The sequence below is a fragment of the Somniosus microcephalus genome, chromosome 18, assembly GCF_052327205.1.
Source record: "Somniosus microcephalus isolate GS21.2 chromosome 18, FLI_Smic_1.0, whole genome shotgun sequence".
Classification (NCBI taxonomy): domain Eukaryota; kingdom Metazoa; phylum Chordata; class Chondrichthyes; order Squaliformes; family Somniosidae; genus Somniosus; species Somniosus microcephalus.
This window is the reverse complement of record NC_141004.1, coordinates 9,899,208-9,924,918: the sequence shown is the minus strand read 5'-3', so window position 1 is coordinate 9,924,918 and position 25,711 is coordinate 9,899,208. Positions and strand designations below refer to the sequence as shown.

At 47.1% G+C, this 25,711-nt stretch overlaps 1 protein-coding gene across 1 annotated transcript in view; it reads left to right on the top strand.

Annotated features, from left to right (window-relative positions):
* The window catches only part of wnt2bb (wingless-type MMTV integration site family, member 2Bb), a 268,350-nt gene that overhangs the window by 45,025 nt on the left and 197,614 nt on the right, over window positions 1-25,711 (top strand). The window contains exon 4 of the mRNA XM_086011030.1: window positions 12,590-12,854. Within this exon, the coding sequence (XP_085867156.1) occupies window positions 12,590-12,854 (265 nt within the window). The remainder of the gene's footprint in view (window positions 1-12,589; window positions 12,855-25,711) is intronic.

Sequence of the window (25,711 nt, the reverse complement as noted above, 5' to 3'; positions counted from 1 at the left end):
TAATTCATTACTTATTAATTAATATAAATAAGTAATTAATAAATAATGAGGCATTAATTATTGACATGAAGGCATTAGTTATTAATACAAAGACATTAATTATTGAGGGAAAGATACTAACTATTGATGTAAAGGTATTAACTATTTAAAGCTATTAGTTATTGATAGAAAGTCATTAGTTATTGATTTAAAGGGGTTAGTTATTGACAGAAAGGCATTAAAGTTTTCAATTAATTTTCAGCATCAACAAAAATAAGGTTACAGTCCTTCCCCCTGCCCCATTTCACCTTCCCCCGTCTGACTTTGGCCGTAACAAGAGGTCTCTCCCCTAACATAAACAGAAAGGTTTACAAATATCCACTTGTATCAAAAAGGCGATCTCTTGTATTTTTGCGTTCTGTAAAATGTATTCTTCCCTGGTGAACCCTGCACCCCCCCAAAAAAATTGGCCGCAGCCAAGCTGGCGAGACAGGCAGCCTCACCCTCAAGCTCCCATCACTATCAGCTCGGTAATAGAGAACAGCACACTCACTCTCAACTTTCCTTACATCCCAGAGAGTGGTGAACCTGTGGAATTCTCTACCACAGAAGACAGTTGAGGCCAATTCATTAAATATATTCAAGAAGGAGTTAGATATATTTCTTAAGGCTAAGGGGATCAAGGGATAGGGGGAGAAGGCAGGGACAGGGTGTCATGAATCTTATCATTCATGAAGAAATCACTCATGAAATAACACTGGGCGGCCAGCTGGTGGCGCAGTCCAAGGAGTATAAATACTCGGGCGTGGGCCCAGCTTGCCCAGGACGTTTTTGTAACCAGGAACTAGTGATGTAACTAGAATCTCATGGTTGTGAAACAGTTGATTAAAGCCTTGTTTTATACTCAACCAAGTGCTTAGTGAGTTTTCTTACGTCACAGGGTACTGAATTTGGATGATCAGCCATGATCGCATTGAATGGCGGAGCAGGCTCGAGGGGCCGAATGGCCTACTCCTGCTCCTATCTTCTATGTTTCTATGTTTCTATGGTGAAAGTTCTCGGCCTCCGATCAATCCAGAATGGTACCGGGGCTTCAAGGGTTAAATTACAAGGAAAGATTGCATAAACTTGGTTTGGTATTCCCTTGAGTTTGTATAGCTGAGGGGTGATCTAATCGAGGTGTTTAACATGTTAAAAGGATTCGATAGTGTAGATAGAGAGAAACGATTTCCTCTGGTGGAGGGAGTCCAGAACGAGGGGGCATAATCTTAAAATTAGAGCCAGTACATTCAGGAGCGAAATCAGGAAGCACTTTTTCACGTGAAGGGTGATGGATATCTGGAGCTCTCTGCCCCAAAAGGCTGTGGGTCATTTGGAGCTTTCAAGATAGAGATCGATGGATTTTTGTTAGTTAAGGGTATCAAGGGATATGGAGCAAAGGTGCGTAAATAGACTAGAGGTACAGCTCGCTGAAGGACACTGCAGGCTCGAGAAGCTGAATGACCTACTCCTGTTGGCTTTCATTGCTAGGGGGATAGAATATAAAAATAGGGAGGTATTGCTTCAGTTGTACAAGGTATTGGTGAGACCGCACCTGGAATACTGTGTACAGTTTTGGTGTCCATACTTAAGAAAAGACATACTTGCTCTCGAGTCAGTACAAAGAAGGTTCACTCAGTTAATCCCGGGGATGAGGGGATGGACATATGAGGAGAGGTTGAGTAGATTGGGACTCTACTCATTGGAGTTCAGAAGAATGAGAGGCGATCTTATTGAAACATATAAGATTGTGAAGGGGTTGGATCGGGTGGATGCGGGGAGGATGTTCCCGATGATGGGTGAAACTAGAACTAGGGGGCATAATCTTAGAATAAGGGGCTGCTCTTTCAAAACTGAGATGAGGAGAAACTTCTTCACTCAGAGGGTGGTAGGTCCATGGAATATGCTGCCCCAAAAAGCTGTAGAAGCTACATCATTACATAAATTTAAAACAGAAATAGACAGTTTCCTAGAAGTAAAGGGAATTAAGGGTTACGGGGAGTGGGCAGGAATTTGGACATGAGTCTAGGTTCGGATCGGTCATGGCCCTGTGGGTAGCAGAGCGGGCCCAGGGGCCGTGTAGCCTGATCCTGCTCCTGTTTCGTGTGTCTAACTCTGTTAGATTCAGGAGATGGTTCTGTGATAGTGGATTGGCGGTTAGGATCAGATCAGCCATGATCTTATTGAATGGCGGAGCAGGCTCGAGGGGCCGATTGGCCTACTCCTGCTCCTATTTCTTATGTTCTTATGTTATAATTTTCTTATGTTCCTAATGTTCCTATGACCCTCTCTCCCAATTAAAAAAATAGCTGGGTTCCAGGGAAAACTCAGAGGGGGAAAAATTCAGTTGGTTTGCGCCTCCCGTTAGCGCCTTAAGAGGGCGCTAATGGGGCGCAAAGCAACTAGCGCCCGGGCGCGGCGATGTTTGCGCTGCTCACGAAATTAACTGGACACTACCGCCACGATTTCCTGCGCCGGCAGACCGTGACGTCAGTCGAGTGCGCAACGCCCCGGTAGCGCCCCGGACCGGATATTGAGTGGCGCCCCCTGCCTTACCGCCTGCCGCTAGCAACAACAGGTTGAGGGGAGCGTTTTACAGTCAGAAAGGGACTAGGGGAGCGCTATTTAAAGGTGACCGCTTCCTGCCTTTTTTTGTTGGTGACATTTTTGCACCACGCATTCTGAGAGAGAGAGAGAGAGAGACTTCTGGAGAGATTCAACGCTGTGTGAAGGAGTTTTGGGTACTGAGCAGCACTTTGCAGGTTTATTTTGATTTGCCCTTCCTTGCTTCACCAGCGCTCTGAGGTAGCACCTCGCTCCTCGGCCTTTGCACCTTAAGACAGGTGTGAAGCGCCTGATTTAGCGCTCCAATCACCTCCAGGGGCGATAGAAGCCAAGTTTGCCGTCGGAGGCGATAATTAGCGCCAGGCGCTAAACTTTGCGCACGGCCGATAATGGCGCCCCAAACGGGGCGATACTGAATTTTTCCCCCAGAGGATCAGAGACTGGAATCGCCTTGTCCCATTGGTCCCTGGAATTTAGAAGGTTAAGGGGTGATTCGATTGAAGTTTTCAAGATTTTAAGGGGAACAGATAGGGTAGATCGAGAGAAACTATTTCCGCTGGTTGGGGAGTCCAGGACTAGGGGGCATAGTCTAAAAGTTAGAGCCAGACCTTTCAGGAGTGAATTTCAAAACACTTCTACACACAAAGGGTGGTAGAAGTTTGAAACTCTCTTCCGCAAACGGCAATTGATGCTGGGTCAATTGTTAATTTTAAATCGGAGCTTGATAGGTTTTTGTTAACCAAAGGTTTTAAGGGTATATGGAGTTAGGTCACAGATCAGCCATGATCTCACTGAATTTGGGGGTCTAGAACTCACTGCCTGAAAGGGTGGTAGAGGCAGAGACCCTCATCACATTTAAAAAGTACTTGGATATGCATGTGAAGTGCCGTAACCTACAGGGCTACGGACCAAGAGCTGGAAAGTGGGATTAGGCTGGAGAGCTATTATTCGACCAGCAGAGACACGATGGGCTGAATGGCCTCCTTCTGTGCTGTATGTTTCTATGACTCTATGAATGGCAGAGCGGGCTCGAGGGGCTAAATGGCTTCCTCCTGTTCCTATGTTCCTATGATTCTACGTTGCTTCGCTGTGAGACTCTGCTAGCTCTCTTACATTATGTTGTTTAACAAGAGACAGAAATAGCCTTCAACAAAATTTTTTTTTACAACATCTGTTGAATTCTGTATCAGGCACTGTGCCAGCGGAGTGAGATTGGTATCAGATGTATAGCAGACAACGTACCCATGTTCAAAAACATGCAAAGGAAACACAAACCTCAAGGGGTTAATGATTTTTAAATCAATTTGCATCAGTTATCACAGTGAACGGTATTTCATCATCAATTTTATAGTTTAAACCATTTTTTTAAAAACTCGAGAAATTCTCATGGGAAATATGAAGAAATATTTCACTCATTCTGCTGTTCTGTTAGATTGCTTTGTGCAATATATTCAGGTAATTGTTTTTAGTGGTGAAATATGACTCTAATGGACATGGAAGTGCCTCGTGCCCTGCTCTCCCCATTGTTAGCTGCCCGTTAATAACCTGGGTCTGAGTGGAGAAGGAATTATGGCCCCGGAACTATGGCCCAGTCTGTCCATCAACAGAAACTCACCGCCTTAGTAACTCAGTAAAATGTTAAACAAATTTGCTAATGTCGCACTGTCACGGTGGGTTGTGTGGCGGGGGTGGGGGGCGGGTTTGGTCTTCTGAGGGTTGTGACGCATTGTTGGAACAGGGAGTTTCAGCCTCGTTTTAGTTGAAAAAACAAAGGTGAAGGACCGAGGCCCAAGGTGCAGGGCCACAGACTGAGGTCGAAAAGAGAAGATGAGGTGAATGAAGAAGCACCGGGTGGATGATGTCAATTTAGCTTTTAAAAGACTGAAGAATAAAGAAGGAAAGAAAGAAAGACTTGCATTTCTATAGCGCCTTTCACGACCACCGGACCCCCCAAAGCCCTTCACAGCCAATGAAGTACTTTTTGAAGTGTAGTCACTGTTGTAATGTAGGAAATGCGGCAGCCAATTTGTGCACAGCAAGCTCCCACAAACAGCAATGTGATAATGACCAGATCATCTGTTTTAGTGATGTTGGTTGAGGGATAAATATTGGCCCCAGGACACTGGGGAGAACTCCCCAGCTCTTCTTCGAAATAGAGCCATAGGATCTTTTACATCCACCTGAGAGAGCAGACGGGGCCTCGGTTTAATGTCTGGATTGGAGGGTAGCTAATGTTACCCCACTATTCAAAAAAGGTGGTAGAGAGAAAACGGGGAATTGTAGACCGGTAAGCCTGACATCGGTAGTGGGGAAAATGTTAGAGTCCATTATAAAAGATGTAATAGCAGAGCACTTGGAAAACAGTGACAGGATCGGACAAAGTCAACATGGATTTACAAAAGGTAAATCACACTTGACTAATCTACTGGAATTTTTTGAGGATGTAACTGGTAAAATAGATAAGGGAGAACCAGTGGATGTGGTGTATTTGGACTTTCAGAAGGCTTTCGATAAGGTCCCGCATAAGAGATTAGCGTGTAAAGTTAAGGCACATGGGATTGGGGGCAAGGTACTGACTTGGATAGAGAACTGGTTGGCAGACAGAAAGCAAAGAGTTGAAATAAACAGGTCTTTTTCCGAGTGGCAGGCAGTGACTAGTGGGGTACCGCAAGGATCGGTCCTTGGACCCCAGCTATTCACAATATATATGAATGATCTAGACAAGGGAACTAGATGTAATATCTCCAAGTTTGCAGACGACACAAAGCTGGGTGGGTGTGTGTGCTGTGAGGAGGATGCCGAGAAACTCCAGGATGATTTGGACAGGTTGGGTGATCGGGCAGAAGCATGGCAGATGCAATATAACGTGGATAAATGTGAGGTTATCCACTTTGGTGTCAAAAACAGGAAGGCAGATTATTATCTGAATGGCAATAGATTGGGAGAAGGAGAAGTGCAACGAGACCTGGGTGTCCTTGTGCACCAGTCGCTGAAGGTAAGCATGCAGGTGCAGCAGGCGGTTAAGAAGGCAAATGGTATGTTGGCCTTCGTAGCGAGAGGGTTTGAGTACAGGAACAAGGATGTCTTGCTGCAGTTGTACAGGTCCTTGGTGAGACCACATCTTGAGTATTGTGTGCAGTTTTGGTCGCCTTATCTGAGGAAGGATGTTCTTGCCATGGAAGGAGTTCAGCGAAGATTCACCAGGCTGATACCTGGGATGGCAGGAATGACGTATGAGGAGAGATTGGGTCGATTGGGCTTATATTCGCTGGAGTTTAGAAGAATGAGAGGGGATCTCATTGAAACTTATAAAATTCTGACAGGACTGGACAGACTAGATGCAGAAATGATGTTCCCGATGGTCGGGGAGTCCAGAACCAGGGGTCACAGTCTAAGGATAAGGGGTAAGCCATTTAGGACAGAAATGAGGAGGAATTTCTTCACCCAGAGAGTGGTGAACCTGTGGAATTCTCTACCGCAGAAGGCAGTAGAAGCCAATTCAGTAAATATATTCAAGAAGGAGTTGGATATATTTCTTAAGGCTAAAGGGATCAAGGGATATGGGGAGAAAGCAGGGACAGGGTACTGAATTTGGATGATCAGCCATGATCGCATTGAATGGCGGAGCAGGCTCGAGGGGCCGAATGGCCTACTCCTGCTCCTATCTTCTATGTTTCTATGTTTCTATGTTTCTCATCCGAAAGACGGCACCTCTGACAGTGCAGCGCTCCCTCAGCACTGCACTGGGAACATCAGCCTAGATTTTTGTGCTCAAGTTTCATGGAGTGGGACTTGAACCCACAATCCTTCTGATTTGGAGAGGCAAGAGTGTTACCCACTGAACCACGGCTGACACGAGGAGGCACAGAAGGCTGAGGGAAGTGAGGAGTTCGCCCCTCTATTGGCTGTGCTCCATTTTTCATTCCCCACCTCCTCTTGCCTCTAACTCCCTTCACCTCCTTTCTTCAGAACAAAAGAACCTCTGCGGCCTACAACTCCACCCGATCCTATTCTCCAACCGACCTTGTCTCCTGCCACGGCACCGGGCTTTGAGCCACTTCTTGACAAGCCCACACCCTGCCTCTGTTCCATCGTCAAAAGAGAGTTTTTTGAAGAAGTGACCGATTGGATAAAGGGACTGCAGTAGCCACATAACTAAAGCCCTTCATCCCTGGGATCAGCTTAGTAAATCCCTTCTGCACCCTGTCCATGGCATTGACATCCTTCCTAAAGTAAAACATGCAATGATCTAACTCCAATGATTTGCACAGTCGTAGAATTACCTCTTTGCTTTTGAATACTGTATCCCTAACAATAAAATTTAAGGTGTGTTTTCATACCATCATCAACCAACTCTCTTAACTCCTCATTCAATTCCAACAAATGTGCTAGATTCAGCTGTTCGCCAGTCCATGGAACTAGCCATTGTGTTACTTATGGTCTTCGAAATAATCAAACCCCATTCTAGATATAAAGTGAATGGCCCAGAAATTCAGGTCCCAACGCGTGAGTACGCACGGGGTACTCACACGTTGGCCCAACGAAAGTGCCGGTATCGTGCATGCACTGCGCATGCGCGGGAAACCGGCACTTCCGTTCCCCTGAAAGAAGGGGTTCAGTGGCCGAACGCGTGCGCCGGAGAGGCAGCGTGTGCGCATTGAACTTACGTTTTTTTTGCAGGATTTTCCGGGAGGGCAAGTTTCAGTATTTTCTGATTATCTGATACCTGTCACTGTCATAAAGCAAGCCGAGAACCTTCTCACGCACAGCTGCCCTACTTTAACTCTCTTTTCAGTGGCTGCGCCTGGGTGTACTCCATCCTGTTCCTCTCTGTTGTCTCTCTGACGGCAGGCACATCTCCCACCCTCCAACTACTATGTGGATCAGTGCCGGCACCACTTCTGTTTTTCCATTTAAGATTAGGACATAGGCACAAGAGGAATGCCGCTTCGAAAATTCATTCTCGGGATGTGGGTGTCCCTGGCAAAGCTGGCATTTATTTCCCATTCACTAGTTGCCCGGATTTGATATAACTGAATGGCTTGCTTGGCCACTTCAGAGGGCAGTTAAGAGTCAGTCACTGGTGTTGGACTGGAGTCACGAGTAGGCCCAGACCGGGTAAGGATGGCAGGTTGGCTTCCCTAAAGGACATTAACAACAACAACACTCATCCAGGCAAGTGGAGAGTATTCCATCACACTCCTGACTTGTGCCTTGTAGATGGAGGAAAGGCTTTGGGGAGTCAAGAGGTGAGTCACTCGCTGCAGAATACCCGGCCTCTGACCTGCTCTTGTTGCCACAGTATTTATGTGGCTGGTCCAGTTAAGTTTCTGGTCAATGGTGACCCTCATCAACATCCTGGGGGTCATCAACAAGAGCAGGCCAAAGGCTGGGTATTCTACGGTGAATGTCTCACCTCCTGACTCCCCAAAGCCTTTCCACCACCTCCAAGTTCCCCTCCAAGTCACACACCATCCTGACTTGGAAATATATCGGCCTTTCCTTCGTCGTCGCTGGGTCGAAATCCTGGAACTCCCTCCCTAACAGCACTGTGGGAGTACCTTCACCACACGGACAGCAGCGGTTCAAGAAGGCGGCTCACCACCACCTTCTCGAGGGCAGTAAATGCCAGCCTATCCAGCGATGCCCACATTCCCATAAACGAATAAAAAACAACAACTTGTATTTATATAGTGCCTTTAATGTCATGAAACGTCCCAAGGCGCTTCACAGGAGCGATTATCAAACAAAATTTGAAACCGAGCCCCATGAAATATTAGGACAGGTCACAGAGGAAGGTTTTCAGGAGGAGAGAAAGGTAGAGAATCAGAAAGTTTTAGGAAGGGAATTCCAGAGCTTAGGGCCTAGATGGGAAATAAACACTGGTCTTGCCAGTGACGCCCGCATCCTATGAACGAATAAAAAAAAAGACAGCTGAAGGCACAGCCACCAATGGTGGGGCGATGAAAATCTGGAATGGGCAAGAGCCCAGAATTGGAGGAGCGCAGCGATCTCATGAGGTTTCAGGGCTGGAGGAGGTTACAAAGATAGGGAGGGGCGAGGCCATGGAGTGATTAGAAAACAAGGATGAAAATTTTAAAATTAAACATTTGGGTTTCTACGACAATCCGACAGCTTTGTGTTCTATTTTTCATTCATGGGATGTGGGCATCGCTGGCAAGGAAGGCATTAATTGCCCATCCCTAATTGCCCTCGAGAAGGTGGTAGTGAGCTGCGTTCTTGAACCGCTGCAGTCCGTGGGGTGAAGGGTGTCCGCTCCATCGATCCTCGGGCCTCTTGATTCGGGCACAGGCTCTTCGCGCGGCGCTGTGCCTGGGCTCAAAGATGGACACACCCTACCCCGGGATTAATCAACTTCAACTGATGTGGTGGAGCGGATCATCCACCCGTTACGGAGCTCCTCCGCTTTTCATCCCGTTATTTTCAACGGAATGAAAACCGGGCGGGTTCGACAATGGAGGTGCCATCTGCTCCCCAGGTCACCGCCCAGGCAGGGTAGCTGCGAATTACCCCCACCGTTTCTTGTACTTTGTACCACCGCAGGAGCCATGCTCGTCTGAATGGTTATTTCCACTGGTTGGGCAAATTGGTAACAAGTGGCAAAAACTCAAGATTGTTACTAGAAGAACGAAGAGGGAAAGTTAGAAGAGATTCACCAGGATGTTACCTGGGCTGGAGCGCTTCAGCTATGAAGAGAGACTGGACAGGCTGGGGTTGTTTTCCTTGGAACAGAGAAGGCTGAGGGGGGACCTGATTGAGGTGTACAAAATTATGAGGGGCATAGATAGGGTAGATAGAAAGGAACTTTTCCCCTTAGTAGAGGGGTCAATAACCAGGGGGGCATAGGGTCAAGGTAAGGGGCAGGAGGTTTAGAGAGGATTTGAGGAAAAACTTTTTCACCCAGAGGGTGGTTGGAATCTGGAACTCGCTGCCTGAAAGGGTGGTAGAGGCAGGAACCCTCACAACGTTCAGGAAGCATTTAGATGAGCACTTGAAACGCCATAGCATACAAGGCTACGGACCAAGTGCTGGAAAATGGGATTAGAATAGACAGGGCTTGATGGCCGGCGCGGACACGATGGGCCGAAGGGCCTCTTTCTGTGCTGTATAACTCGATGACTCTATAAGAACGGTTTTCACTCAAGGTTACTAGTATTCGGAAGGCTTTGCCAGTAGAAAGTATAACGCCATTTAACAGGGGATTGGATAAGTGTTTGAAGCAGGAGATCATAACAGGCGACAGGGAAAGCGCAGGGTAATGGGATGAGTGTAAACCGCGCCAGTCTAAGAGCTGGCATCCGAATGTCCTCCTTCTCTGCTACAATTTCTGATTCTGTAGCTAACGTTGCTGTTCCTTCCGGTGAAATTTTTAAAAATAGGATTTAGAATCTTCCTCTCCCGCTAATTGTCATTGCTAAAGGTCCCCAATTACCAACAAGAAAAAAACAAAAGAAAGCTGATTTCATTCACCTGAGCGTCCCTTAAAATTTATTTTCCAATTCTTGCTGTTCCTTCGGATTATCTTTGCAGCAGTTTTTCATTTAGTATTTTTTAATATTTTTCAATCTCCCTATATTTTTACATTAATTTCCACATTTAACTATTCAGATCCGGGGTTGAATACTGACCCTCCCTTCTTGTATTTCATTTGTAGTCTCAATGCAGATCAGACTGTTTAAAGAAAGAGCTTGCATTTCTCTAGCATGTTTCACGACCTCAGGACGCCCCAAAGAGCTTTACAGCCAATGAAGTACTTTAGAAGTGTATCCACTGTTGTGATGTAGGAAGTGTGGCAGCCAAATTGCGCACAGCAAGCTCCCACAAACAGCGATGAGACAAATGATCAGATCATCTGCTTTAGGTGTTGGTTGTCGGCTGAATCTGGGCCAGGACACCGGGAGAACTCCCCTGCTCTTCTTCAAATAGTGCCTTGCGACCTTTTACGTCCGCCTGAGAGGGCATACGGGGCCTCAGTTTAACATCTCATCTGAAAGACGGCACCTCTGACAGTGCAGTACTCCCTTAGTACGGCACTGGGAGTGTCAGCCTAGATGTTGAGCTCGGGTCTCTGGAGTGGGACTCGAACCCATGACCTTCTGACTCAGAAGCAACAGTGCTACCCGCTGAATCACAGCTAACATGAATGAACGGCACTTGGATGAGGTCCCAGAGCACCCATGTAACTATACCCCAGTAAGATTTAGCACGTTTTTGAGAGAAAAGAAAGAAAAATTAGACAGCGACTAGTGCAACTTATACATTAAGCAGAGGCAATGACTCAATGGCACTAAAGAAGGTTATTGCCCCTTGAAGTGATAACTCCTGTAAATCAGGGCGCACTCCCTCAGCACAGGACTGGAGTGTCAGTCTAGGTTATGTGCTCCGGTCTCTGGAGTGGGACTTCAACCCACAACCTGCTGACTCAGAGTTGAGAGAGCCGCCCACTGAGCCACGGCGGACACAACAACATACTTGATTCCCTCGTCCCCTCTCTATTTAATAAGGTTAGTTTGTGTACCCTCACCAGCAGCAGCCTCGGGTCAGGGAATCGAGGCTGTAGTGTTCGAGCACTGTCTCCAGTTGTACTCCTTGCGTCAAGATAGGAATGGAGTTGCCAATGTGCAGGGTCATAAATAAATAATGACCTGGTGTTGTACTGGAGGTCAATACAATGAGTAGGCATGGGTTAGATACAGAGTAAAGCTCCCTCTACACTCTCCCATCAAACACTCCCAGGGCAGGTACAGCACGGGTTAGATACAGAGTAAAACTCCCTCTACACTGTCCCATCAAACACACCCAGGGCAGGTACAGCACGGGTTAGATACAGAGTAAAGCTCCCTCTACACTGTCCCATCAAACACTCCCGGGAGAGGTACAGCACGGGTTAGATACAGAGTAAAGCTCCCTCTACACTGTCCTATCAAACACTCCCAGGGCAGGTACAGCACGGGTTAGATACAGAGTAAAGCTCCCTCTACACTGTCCCATCAAACACTCCCAGGGCAGGTACAGCACGGGTTAGATATAGGGTAAAGCTCCCTCTACACTGTCCTATCAAACACTCTCAGGGCAGGTACAGCATGGGTTAGATACAGAGTAAAGCTCCCTCTACACTGTCCCAGCAAACACTCCCAGGGCAGGTACAGCATGGGTTAGATACAGAGTAAAGCTCCCTCTACACTGTCCCATCAAACACTCCCAGGGCAGGTACAGCACGGGTTAGATACAGAGTAAAGCTCCCTCTACACTGTCCCATCAAACACTCCCAGGGCAGGTACAGCACGGGTTAGATACAGAGTAAAGCTCCCTCTACACTGTCCCAGCAAACACTCCCAGGGCAGGTACAGCATGGGTTAGATACAGAGTAAAGCTCACTCTACACTGTCCTATCAAACACTCCCAGGGCAGGTACAGCACGGGTTAGATATAGAGTAAAGCTCCCTCTACACTGTCCCATCAAACACTCCCAGGGCAGGTACAGCACGGGTTAGATACAGAGTAAAGCTCCCTCTACACTGTCCCATCAAACACTCCCAGGGCAGGTACAGCACGGGTTAGATACAGAGTAAAGCTCCCTCGACACTGTCCCATCAAACACTCCCAGGGCAGGTACAGCACGGGTTAGATACAGAGTAAAGCTCCCTCTACACTGTCCCCATCAAACACTCCCAGGGCAGGTACAGCACGGGTTAGATACAGAGTAAAGCTCCCTCTACACTGTCCCATCAAACACTCCCAGGGCAGGTACAGCATGGGTTAGATACAGAGTAAAGCTCCCTCTACACTGTCCCATCAAACACTCCCAGGGCAGGTACAGCACGGGTTAGATACAGAGTAAAGCTCCCTCTACACTATCCCATCAAACAGTCCCAGAGCAGGTACATCACTTAAGAGTGCCATCTCTATTTTTGAAAATCCTGTAATGTCAACGATGGGTGGTTTGTGTCTGTGGTGCTAACTCTGGCTCTCTCTCGCCCCGCAGGCTGTGAAAAGGTTCATGAAGCTGGAGTGTAAATGCCACGGGGTCAGTGGATCCTGTACCTTACGGACTTGTTGGTTAGCCATGTCGGACTTTAGAAAGACCGGAGATTACCTGCGGAAAAAATACAACCTGGCGATCCAGGTCACCATGAACCAGGATGGAACTGGTTTCACTGTCACCAACAGACACTCAGGCAGGTTGATCAAAAACGAGCTGGTGTACTTCGAAAACTCGCCCGATTATTGCGTCATGGATAAGGCAGCAGGTAAGATCTGGGTTGTGTTGCCTAGAGGCAGAAGGTGTCACCGAACAAGCTGCACTCTTTGCATGAGAGATAGCAAGGCACGGACTAGGGTTTTGGTAACAGAGGAAAGAGGGGGGCGTGAGTGGAGGTGAATGTTCTGGAGGTGAAAGGTTGCAGGATTGGTGGCCGTGCTGCTGCGGGAGAGAGGGGTCAGCTCAAGCTCGAGTCGAGTGCCCAGGAGCACATTCAGTGGGAAACCGGGGAGCTTGCGGGTGATGGAGACAGAGGCACATAGCTTGGTGCCGGAAACTGAAAGGAATGTCTTTGGTTTAGTCTGTGGATGATAAATAGGAGGACTCAGGAGAGTGAGGTACCATGGAGATGGACCATGGGGAGGGGAAGGAAGTGGAGTGATCAACAAACTGGTAGAGAGGTCAAGGAGAGCCAATGAGCCATGGGCAAAGTCATACACAATGTCCTTGGTGACTTTGACCAAGGTGGTGTCTGTACACGAGTGGTTCCTTCATCGTCACTGGGTCAAAACCCTGGAACTCCCTCCCTAACAGCACTGTGGGAGTACCTTCACCACACGGACTGCAGCGGTTCAAGAAGGCGGCTCACCACCACCTTCTCAAGGGCAACTAGGGATGGGCAATAAATGCTGGCCTTGCCAGCGACGCCCACATCCTATGAATTAATTAATTTTAAAAAAGAAACTAGAGTGGCGAATTGGAAGACTGGAAGAGCTGGATACAAAGTTGGGTAGCAACAATGCATTCAAGGATCTTGAACAGTTACGGCAGATTTAGGATAGGGTATAGCTTGAGAGAGCAAAAGGGTTTAAAGTGTACCATTTCAGAAGGGTGTGATGATGGTCTTGCTAGATAGGTAGCGTCAGGTCCTTTTTAACACTGGTCCATCTATCCCTCTGTCTCATTGTAATGAATTTTGCAATCAACCCCATTATAAAGGAGGTCAACATTAAAACTAATACCTCATCTCCTCCACTCGCACCCCAAGTGGGGCCCACTTGCAACTTTCAGGTGGCCCACAAGCCTCCTCCCACTGGGCATACTGGCCTCCACAGTCACACCAGGTAGGGAGTCCCAGCCCTCTCCGACAGGCGGGAGGGAGCAGACTGAGGTTTGGCCCCAGACAAGACTCACCAGCGAAGGCCAGAACCCAGTGTATCCAAGCCCAGGACTATATCCCGAGCCTGCCACTGCGCTCCTGCCAGGCTTGAAGAAGGAGAAGGAACTTGCATTTCTATAGCGCCTTTCACCACCTCAGGACATCCCAAAGCTCTTTACAGCCAGTGAATTACTTTTGAAGTGCAGTCACTGTTGTAATGTAGGAAATGCGGCAGCCAATTTGCACACAGCAAGCTCCCACAAACAGCAATGTGATAATGACCAGATAATCTGCCCATTGAGGGATAAATATTGTCCAGGACACTAGCAAATTGCAGTTTTTGTCCGCCACAAGTGGCCACACATTTTCGAGCGTGGATATTTCTTGACGCCATTTGAACCACCCACTTCAGTGTGCCTTATTGGTAGACTAATTGACAGAGATCGATTGCAATAACTTTGTTATTTTGGCGGCCGTGCCTTCAGCTGCCGAGGCCCCTAAGCTCTGGAATTCCCTCCCTAAACCTCTCCGCCTCGCTACCTCTCTCTCCTGCTTTAAGATGCTCCTTAAAACCTACCTCTTTGACCAAGCTTTTGGTCACCTGCCCTAATTTCTCCTTCTGTGGCTCGGTGTCAAAAATGAGTTTTATTGATATCGCTCTTGTTAAGCGCCTTGGAACATTTTGCCATGTCTAAGGATAAGGGGTAAGCCATTTAGGACAGAGATGAGGAGGAATTTCTTCACCCAGAGTGTGGTGAACCTGTGGAATTCGCTACCACAGAAGGCAGTAGAGGCCAATTCATTAAATATATTCAAGAAGGAGTTGGATATATTTCTTAACGCTAAAGTGATCAAGGGATATGGGGAGAAGGCAGGGACAGGGTACTGAGCTTGGATGATCAGCCATGATCTCATTGAATGGCGGAGTAGGCTCGAGGGGCCGAATGGCCTACTCCTGCTCCTATCTTCTATGTTTCTATGTTTCTAAATGCGCTATATAAAGGTAAGTTGTTGTTGATGAATCAATAATTCCATTATCGTTGTGTCATACGACTACCAGGATGGTAGAAGGAGAACTGGATGACCCCTGGGCCCTTCTTCATGCAGCCAGTCCGATGTAACTTACACTACAGCTCTCTCACCCTTTGGGTAAAAAAAAAAATCCCCTGTGATGTCCCTTCTAACTTCATAATTTTTAACTTGTGCCCCTGGGATTTGAACCCTTTACCACAGTGAGAAAATCTCTTCTTTCATATGGTAGTAGCAAAAAAACAAATTAAATATCATTGGGCCGTATTTTGCGATCCCCACGGGTTGTGTACGAGGTGCGCCCGCGCCCGTAGGGGCCGCGCAGGTTCCGGGTTTAGGCGTGCAAAGCGCATGCGCTGAAACCCAGCACTTGCGATCTGTCAACAATCTTCTTGACAGATCCTCCGCATCTCCGGGAGATGAGCCTCTGCGGGGGGGGGGGGCGGGGGAGAGTTGCGTGATTTGCCCAACACCCCCCCCCCCCGCTGAATGCCTGTGAAATTCTTACGCCTGGTACAAGCTGGCATAAGGCCTGCTTTCACCAGCATAAGAGTTTTAAAAAATAGAAAAATAAAATTTTATCACTCATTTATACATTAAAAACCCTGTCCAATAAGGTTAGCTTATTTTAAGCCCCGTTAAAACATATAGGGGGAAAAATTCAGCATCGCCCCATTTGGGGCGCCATTATCGGCCGTGCGCAAAGTTTAGCGCCTGGTGCTAATTATCGCCTCCGACGGCAAATTTGGCTTTTGTCGCCCCTGGAGGTAATTGGAGCGCTAAATCAGGTGCTTCACACCTGTCTTAAGGCGCAAAGGCCAAGGAGCGAGGCGCTACCTCAGAGCGCTGGCGAAGCAAGGAAGGGCAAATCAAATGAACCTGCAAAGTGCTGCTCAGTACTCAAAACTCCTTCACACAGCGTTGAATCTTTCCAGAAGTCTCTCTCTCTCTCTCAGAATGCGTGGCGCAAAAATGTCACCAACAAAAAAAGGCAGGAAGCGGTCGCCTTTAAATAGCGCTCCCCCAGCCCCTTTCTGACTGCAAAACGCTCCCCTCAACCTGTCGTTGCTAGCGGCAGGCAGTAAGGCAGGGGGCGCCACTCAATATCCAGTCCGGGGCACTACCGGGGCGTTACACGCTCGACTGACTGCGATCTGCCTGCGCAGGAGATCGTGCGGTAGTGTGTATCGCCACCGCAAAATGTCTAGTTAATTTCACGAGTGGCGCAAATATCGCCGCGCCCGGGCGTCGGTTGCTTTGCGCCCCATTAGCACCCTCTTAAGGTGCTAATGGGAGGTGCAAACAACTGAATTTTTCCCCCATAAGTTTTTGTTTCAAAAAGTTAAATTTTCGTTTAAAATATTTAATTAAATGATATTTTAATTAATTTTAAATATGTAATTTAAAAAAAATGTATTTCATGTGTCGGTGAATTTATTAAGTGATTCCTATTCATACTTATGGGGATTCCCTTCTTTTGTTGGTTGGGCCGGCCCACGTGATCCCAGGGGCGCTTGTGGACCGCCTGCGCTCCTGGGATACGTGGGGCTCTGCCTGCACGTACCCGGAGAGACCTCAGGAGCGCAAGCCTCCGTACCTCCCGGCCCACCAGGTACATTTGTAGATTTTTTTACAGGTCGGAGGCGTTCGCCCGCAGGAAGCCTCCGATCGCAATTCCAGGCCTAATATCTAAGTTGAATATCCAGGCCCAAGCTTCCGGTGTAACAGCGTGGATATCTTGTAGGCTGCCTGTGAATTTCCTCTGAGGGCAGCGCTCAATGATGTGCTCCAGGGTCTGATCAGGAGCTCCACAGTCACATGATGGGGATGCTTTAACGTGAGCAAATCAGAAGCATTATTGGAATTAAAGGAGAACTATTGGAGACATCAGCCAAATGGTCGCGGGAGATTTAAAGAGCGAGGGCGCTAGGCATTGTGCGATGAACTAGGAGAGGGCTCAGAACGGCAAGGATACTGTTCAATGCAGAGGCTGCAGCATAGATGCTGTTCAATGCAGAGAGAGAGATGAGATGAAAGTCTTTTCTCTGACAACTGGGTAGGATCTGAAATAAAAACAGAAAATGCTGGAAATACTCAGCAGCCAGGCAGCATCTGTGGAGAGGGAAACAGAGTTAGCGTTTCAGGTCGATCACCATTCATCAGAACTGGAAGAAGTTAGAGATTTAACTGTTTTTAAGCAAGTACAGAGACAGGGAAGAGGGGAGTGGAGGAAGAACAAAAAGGAGAGGTATGTGATAGGGTGGAGGGCAGGAGTAATTCAATGAGAAAACGGATGATGGTGCAAGGCAAAAGGGGGGAAGTAATGGGACAAGCAAGGAAACAAAAGATGGGTCCAGAGGAGGTGTAAATGGTTAAACTGAATCACAGAGGGAGAGGGGGGCAGCATGGACAATCTGGCAAAGAGAAGGCTCCCATGGGGCAGGAACATGGCGGAAGAAAGACGAGTAGACCCCAGGGGTGTGGTTCACCCCACCAGCCATGTACCGATAGGGGAACCCCAGCCCAAGCACCAGCCCGCACCCCCCACCACCCCCACTCCCAGTGGCTCTGGTGCTGCCATCCCCCATTACCAGCACCCGCTGTCTGAGAAAATGGGAGCGGCGGTTATGAACTAGGATCGCAGCTGTGAGCAGTCTAAGCCCATGTTCCCATGGGCACGAGCCCATAGAATAAAACGGCAGGAAACTGCTGCCACCGACTCATAGGAACAGAGCAACAGGAGGAAGCCATTTAGCCCCTCAAGCCTGTTCCATCATTCAATGAGATCATGGCTGATCTGTGCCCTAACTTTATATACCCACCTTTGGCCCATATCCCTTAATACCTTTGGTTAACAAAAATCTACTGTTGTGTATGTAATATGTGTGCTACTTTGAACCTATGGACAGGACTGCACTACTTGTAGGGCGTAGTGATACGCAGTACCACTCCTGGCCATAGGGGTATAAATAGTACTGTGGGTACTGATCTCCCCTCAGTTCCCGCCTGTGGGCATGAAGTAAAGACCTACGTATAGTCCCTACCTCCAACCAGTAAAGACCTGTTTTATTGTTACTGATTAAGTCTCAGTATTAATTACTTGAACAACTCACAGATTTAACACTGGCGACGAGTCTGATTCGGACCCTGCGGCAGTCACTCCACGGCAGCTTCGTCCACAGCCAGGACGTTGCAGAGAGGTTTCCACCCTCTCCACCCCACTGGAAGACATCCTGACCTCGGAGCCTCCATCGGCGACCGTCAGCTTCTTCTCCAGCTTGGTGGTGGGTAAGCCGTTGTCTGAGCCGGGCAGCGACGCGACAGGCAGTCGACCGCGTTGGCCGCACGAACGGGGCTGGGGGAGCTGGAGGAATAGGGCGCGAGAGCCGCTTCGAGCGGGAGGCGTTTCAACAGAGCGATCGCATCTCCTGATAAGAGCCGAGAGCCGCTTCGCGATCCAGCGATCGCATCCGCTGATAAGGGCCGCACTCGGGCGATCGCGGCGAAGATAAGGGCCGCACTCGGGGGCTGAAGGGAGACGGCGTTGGGGGACGGGTGAAGACCGCCAAGCGCGGGAAAACCGCCATTTTGTGGGCGGAGGATGACGGCAAGAGCGGGAAGCCGCCATCTTGGATAGCAGTAAAAAAAAAAAAAAAAATCTGAGAAATTGCAAATCTACAATGCCTAAACACGGGAATATTAGCACCTTTGATAGTGACCTCGAAGATTGGGCCATATATGTTGAAAGAGTAAAAAATTATTGTAAGGCCAATAAAATTCGTGACCAAGATAAAGCTCTAACATTATTAAATTTAATGGGTGCGAAGACATACGGGCAATTGAAACACCTGTTATCACCAGATGAACCGGCGGATAAGACGTTCGATGAGATTGTTACTGTCCTGAAAGATCATCTAAACCCCACGCCGCTGATGCTAGCGGAACGATTTAAATTTTACTACAACAGCAATTAGAACAAATGCTTCGCCGTTTTGAGCAAGAGTTGAATGCAACGAAAGAGTTCTTTGATATAGAGTTGGAGAATCTGGAAAGACAACAGAAGCAGCTGATGGAGAAAATGGAGCAGGAGCACACAAAACGTCTGATGTCAGAGGAGTTAACAGTCAGCCAACTCCTGCATATGATGAAGGACAGGACTCTGAAATGGGAAAAACTTGAACACGAACTTCAATATTCAAACGAAAGGGGTTCGGAGCTCTCAAAGGTTATTGGAAGAGCTGAGGTGGCAACACAGACTGAGATGACTGCAACAGAGCAGCCCTTGGATGCCAAAAGTACGCTGACTCACGTCAACGTAGAACAACAGACCGCTGAAACAGCTGCTCCGGCAGAGGGATTGAATAGTCCGATCAATCAATCTCCAAAAGAAGTTGAAGTAGTAAAATCTCAAATGAGGTCATTAGTAAACGACTTGCTGAAAGCCCAGAAAAAGCTGGATGAAGAGGTACGCATGAAGAAGTCTCTTCAGGAAAGATGTCTGGACTTGGAACAAAAGCTGGCTAACGCCCAGCTGGGTATGGAGGAAATAGAAGACCCTCTCGCTGGCCTAGATCAGGACGACACCGAATATTACTATGTCCTGTCCTGCCCAACTTGTAACTTCGACTCCCACCATACAGAAATCATGGAGGAGCACCGAAAGTCTACGGAACATCGGGAGAAGGTGGCTCTACTACGGAAAAAGGAGGAAGAGAAGGAGGAACTGCGCATGCAGCTGGCAGCTGACAGTGGAGCCCAGAGAGTCTCCAAGAAGCAGAAAAGGAAAAGTCGAAACAGAAGATGACCCATCTGAACCATTATTACCTCTACCAGATCACACACGTGGTCCCTCCGAACGGAGCCAATTCAGTTCGGAAGTTCAAACTGTTAAATCCATGGAAGGACTATTGAATGAGTCACTCCAGCAACGTGAACTGACTACACCACAGAGATTGAATCTGTGAACTGTTTTCCGCAGAGACTGAATCTGTGATCTGTTTTGACATGAAGTTATCTATGTATCTATGTTATTCTGTTATGTAAACCTGAAGTTATATATGTATATATGTTATTACGTTATGTTAAATGGGGAGATGACTGTAAAGCTAGGAAGGGAGGAATGTTGTGTATGTAATATGTGTGCTACTTTGAACCTATGGACAGGACTGCACTACTTGTAGGGCGTAGTGATACGCAGTACCACTCCTGGCCATAGGGGTATAAATAGTACTGTGGGTACTGATCTCCCCTCAGTTCCCGCCTGTGGGCATGAAGTAAAGACCTACGTATAGTCCCTACCTCCAACCAGTAAAGACCTGTTTTATTGTTACTGATTAAGTCTCAGTATTAATTACTTGAACAACTCACAGATTTAACATCTACAGTGATCATATCATAAGGTTTCGATTAGCTATGGAAAAGGGTGGAGAAATCTAGAGTAAAAATACTTAATTGGAGGAAGGTCAATTTCAGTGGGTTGAGAATGGATCTGGCCTGGGTAAATTGGAATCAAAGATTGGCAGGCAAAATTGTAATCGAACAATGGGCTGCCTTTAAAGAGGAGATGGCTTGGGTACAGTCGAGGTACATTCCCACAAGGAAGAAAGGTAGGACAACCAAAGCCAGAGCTCCCTGGATGATGAAAGAGATAGAGAGTAAGATGAAGCAGAAAAAGGGGGTGTATGACAGATATCAAGTGAGAACCAGGCTGAAAATAGAAAATTCAGAGGGGAAGTGAAAAAGGAAATCAGAGGGGCAAAGAGAGAGTATAAGAATAGATTGGCAGCTAACATAAAAGGGAATCCAAAAGTCTTCTATAGGCATATAAATAGTAAACGGGTAGTAAGAGGAGGGGTGGGGCCAATTAAGGACCAAAATGGAGACCTACACAGGAGGCAGAGGGCGTGGCTGAGGTACTAAATGAATATTTTGCATCTGTCTTTACCAAGGAAGAAAATGCTGCCAAAGTCATAGTGAATGAGGAGGTAGTTGAGATACTGGATGAGATAAAAATTGATAAAGAGAAGGTATTAGAAAGGCTGGCTGTACTTAAAGTAAATAAATCACCAGGACCGGATGGGATGCATCATAGGATGCTGAGGGAAGTAAAAATGGAAATTGCGGCGGTACTGGCCATAATCTTCCAATCCTCCTTGGATACGGGGGTGGTGCCAGAGGACTGGAGAATTGCAAATGTTACACCCGTGTTCAAAAAAGTGTATAAGGATAAACCCAGCAACTACAGGCCAGTCAGCTTAACTTCGGTGGTGGGGAAGCTTTTAGAAACGATAATCCGGGACATAATTAACAGTCACTTCGACAAGTGTGGATTAATTAAGGAAAGCCAGCATGGATTTGTTAAAGGCAAATCATGTTTAACTAACTTAATTGAGTTCTTTGTTGAGGTAACAGAGAGGGTTGATGAGGGTAATGCGGTTGACGTGGTGTACATGGATTTCCAAAAGGCATTCGACAAAGTGCCACATAATAGACTTGCCGGCAAAATTGAAGCCCATGGAATAAAATGGACTGTGGCAGCCTGGATACGGAATTGGCTAAGTGGCAGGAAACAGAGAGTAGTGGTGAATGGTTGTTTATCGGACTGGAGGAAGGTACAAAGTGGTGTTCCCCAGGGGTCGGTACTAGGACCACTGCTTTTCTTGATATATATTAATGACTTGGACTTGGGTGTACAGGGCACAATTTCAAAATTTGCAGATGACACAAAACATGGAAGTATAGTGAACAGTGAGGAGGAGAGTGATAGACTTCAGGAACACATAGAATGAGAGGGGATCTCATTGAAACTTATAAAATTCTAACAGGACTGACAGACTAGATGCAGGAAGGATGTTCCCGATGGCGGGGGAGTCCAGAACCAGGGGTCACAGTCTCAGGATAAGGGGTCGACCATTTAGGACAGAGATGAGGAGGGATTTCTTCACCCAGAGAGTGGTGAACTTGTGGAATTCTCCACCACAGAAGGCAGTTGAGGCCAATTCATTAAATATATTCAAGAAAGAGTTAGTTATATTTCTTAAGGCTAAAGGGATCAAGGGATATGGGGAGAAGGCAGGGACAGGGTACTGAGTTTGGATGATCAGCCATGATCTCATTTAATGGCGGAGCAGGCTCGAAGGGCCGAATGGCCTACTCCTGCTCCTATCTTCTATGTTTCTATGTAAAAGCAAGGAAGTTATGATGAACCTTTATAAAACACTGGTTTGGCCACAAATGGAGTATTGTGTCCAATTCTGGGCACCGCACTTTAGGAAGGAAGGGTGCAGAAAAGATTTACAAGAATGGTTCCAGGGATGAGGGTATTCAGTTACATGGATAGACTGGAGAAGCTGGGGTTGTTCTCCTTAGAGCAGAGAAGATTGAGAGGAGATTTGATAGAGGTGTTCAAAATCATGAGGGGTCTGGACAGAGTAGAGAGAGAGAAACTGTTCCCATTGGTGGAAGGGTCGAGAACCAGAGGACACAAATTCAAGGTGATTGGCAGAAGATCCAAAGGCGACATGAGGAAAAACTGTTTTATACGCAGCGAGTGGTTAAGATCTGGAATGCATTGTCTGAGAGGGTGGAGGAGGCAGATTCAATCATGGCTTTCAAAAGTGAATCGGGTAAGTACCTGAAGGAAAAACATTTGCAGGGCTACGGGGAAAGGGCGGGGAGTGGGACTAGCTGAAGTGCTCTTGGAGAGAGCTGGGACGGGCTCGACGGGCCGAATGGCCTCCTTCTGTGCTGTAACCATTCTATGATTCTAATTAAAATTTGCCGAAAATATTAAATATAATTTGGAAAACAGCACAGATCCTGCCATAAATGAAATACGTCTCCTTTTCTCTCTTTCCAAATGCAAGATTAACTGAATTTCCCAATGCATGCAGCATGATTACATTTCCGTGGCAAGACAGGACGTGTTACACAATGACAATGGCCTTGCAGCTGCTCTGATACGTCTCCAGGACCTTCATAAATCCTAGCAACATGCCATAGCAACAGCGTATGTCAGATCCCATCATTGGACTCTGTCAACTTAAGCTCAACCTCCACAGAGGCCAAACAGAACTTGCAACAGGACAATCTTATGGGAGTCACTTTACATTTTTGCACCTGAAACTGCAGGATTAAAAGCATTTTATTAAATCGAGAAATCCCCCCGAGTGAAGGGCCAAGGCCTAGATTGCAAGACATCAGCAAGGCTGAAAGGAGTAAAAGTTGAGGTAAAGCAGGATTAATGATTGGCTGGCGCTAAGTGGCGTAATAAAACTCACTACGCACTTGGTTTGAGTATAAAGCAAGGCTTTAATCAACTTGTTTCAGAACATGGAGGTCTAGTTGTACTTCACTAGTTCCTTGTCTTACAAAATGTCCCTGGAAAGCTGGGGCCCACACCCGAGTATTTATACTCCTTGGACGGCGCCACCAGCTGGCTGTCCAGCGTTATTTCATGAGTAGTTTCTTGATAAATGATGAAATTTATAACACTAAGTATGAGTGTGTCAGTGGGTAGTACTCTGAGCCAGAAGGTCGTTTGCCCAAGTCCCACTCCTTGAGCACATAATCTAAGCTGATACTCCCAGTGCATTACTGAGGGAGTGCTGCACTGTTGGAGGTGCCGTCTTTCGGATGAGACGTTAAACCGAGGCCCTGTCTGCTCTCTCAGGTGGGTGTAAAAGACCCCAGGGCCACTATTTCGAAGAAGAACAGGGGAGTTATCCCTGGTGTCCTGGCCAATATTTATCCCTCAATCAACTTCACTAAAAACACATTATCTGGTCATTATCACATTGCTGTTTGTGGGGGCTTGCTGTGCACAAATTGGCTGCCGCGTTCCCTACATTACAACAGTGACTGCACTTCAAAAATTGGCTGTAAAGCGCTTTGGGACATCCTGTGGTCGTGAAAGGCGCTGCAGAAATGCACGTTCTTTCTTTTTTAAAGTATGTAGATTGGAGGCTATGAAGACTAAGGGAGATAAAGAGCTCCACAGTTTTGAGGTGCTGGGAGGGAATGAGTCAGAGAAAGAGACGGTGCAGGGAGTCTCGATTTCAATCCAGACTCAAGGTTGTGCAGGACGAGCAAGTTGAAGATTTGGAGGAAAGAGGAGAGTTCGGAGGAGCATTTGATAGAAAATAGAGAGCAGTCAGAGGGTCTCTATTCCTCCAATTGAAAAATATTCTTCGAGACGCCTTTTCCCACTCAGTGTGATCTACATCTTGGAATACGGCTAGATGATTTCTGCCAGAGATGGATCAACATGGTTGCAGCCACATCGTGTGTCATTGGTGACTGCCCAGGGCTGTCTTGATATGGTGGGTGAGATGGAAGGTAGACTGAAGGGACTCAAAAAAGGGGCGATCTGAGAGTTGGGGGGTGGGGGGGGCGCGGAATCTAGAGAGTATTTTTTTTAAGGACAGGGTTTAGCGAGCAGAGGGACAATGCCAGAGGAGAATGAATTGTTAATGATGTTAGTGCGCATCGAGTCATGGAGAAGTAGTTGAGTGATAAGCTCTATGGATTTGTCCCAGATTGAGTAGAATGGGCCTATACTCTCTGGAGTTTAGAAGAATGAAAGCTGATCTCATTGAAACATCTATGATTCTGAGGGGGATTGACAGGGTAGATGCTGAGAGGTTGTTTCCCCTGGCTGGAGAGTCTAGAACTAGGGGTCACAGTCTCAGGATAAGGGGTTGACCATTTAGGATTGAGATGAGGAATTTCTTCACTCAGAGGGTTGTGAATCTTTGGAATTCTCTACCCCAGAGGGCTGTGGATGCTCAGTCATTGAGTATATTCAAGGCTGAGATCGATAGATTTTTGGACTCTAGGGGAATCAAAGGATATGGGGATCGGGCGGGAAAGTGGAGTTGAGGTCGAAGATCAGCTATGATCTTATTGAATGGCGGAGCAGGCTCGAGGGGCCCTATGGCCGACTCCTGCTCCTAATTCTTATGATCTTACGTTCTTAACCCTTATTTGAACAGGTCATGTGTGTTGAAGCTGGGATCGGTTTTCAATGCTAATTACTCATAGAGATTACAGCAGCGAGGCGACTCCCCCCTTATGTTTCCAGTACTAATCCTGAGTTGGTGCCCCTTTGTTACTAATTCACGAATCAGTGCAAATAATCTTTCAGTATTAATATCATCGTAATTCATCTCATGCATCAAAAGAAATGCATGCTTTAGAGGGGTTTTGATAGACTAAGTAAGGAGAAACTGTTTCCAGTGGCAGGAGGGTCGGTAACCAGAGGACACAGATTTAAGGTAATTGGCAAAAGAACCAGAGGGAGATGAGGAGAATTATTTTTCACACAGCGAGTTGTTGTGATCTGGAATGCGCTGCCTGAAAGGGCGGTGGAAGCAGATTCAATAATAACTTTCAAAAGGGAATTGGATAAATACTTGAAGGGGACAAATTTGTAGGGCTACGGGGAAAGAGCGGGGGGAGTGGGACTAATTGGAGAGCTCGTTCAAAGAGCCGGCACAGGCACGATGGGCCGAATGGTCTCTTTCTGTGCTCTATGATATAATGATTAAAGTATTTACCCTCTCAAACTCTTTCATAATTTTGAACGTTCCTCTTAAGATACACCCTTAGCTTTTTCTGGTCCAGTCAACACAACCCTAGTTTTTCGAGTCTCTCTTTAAGCATAGCGTCTCATCCCTGGTATCATCCCAGTGAGTCCCCAATGCTTCTTTCCTATGGGT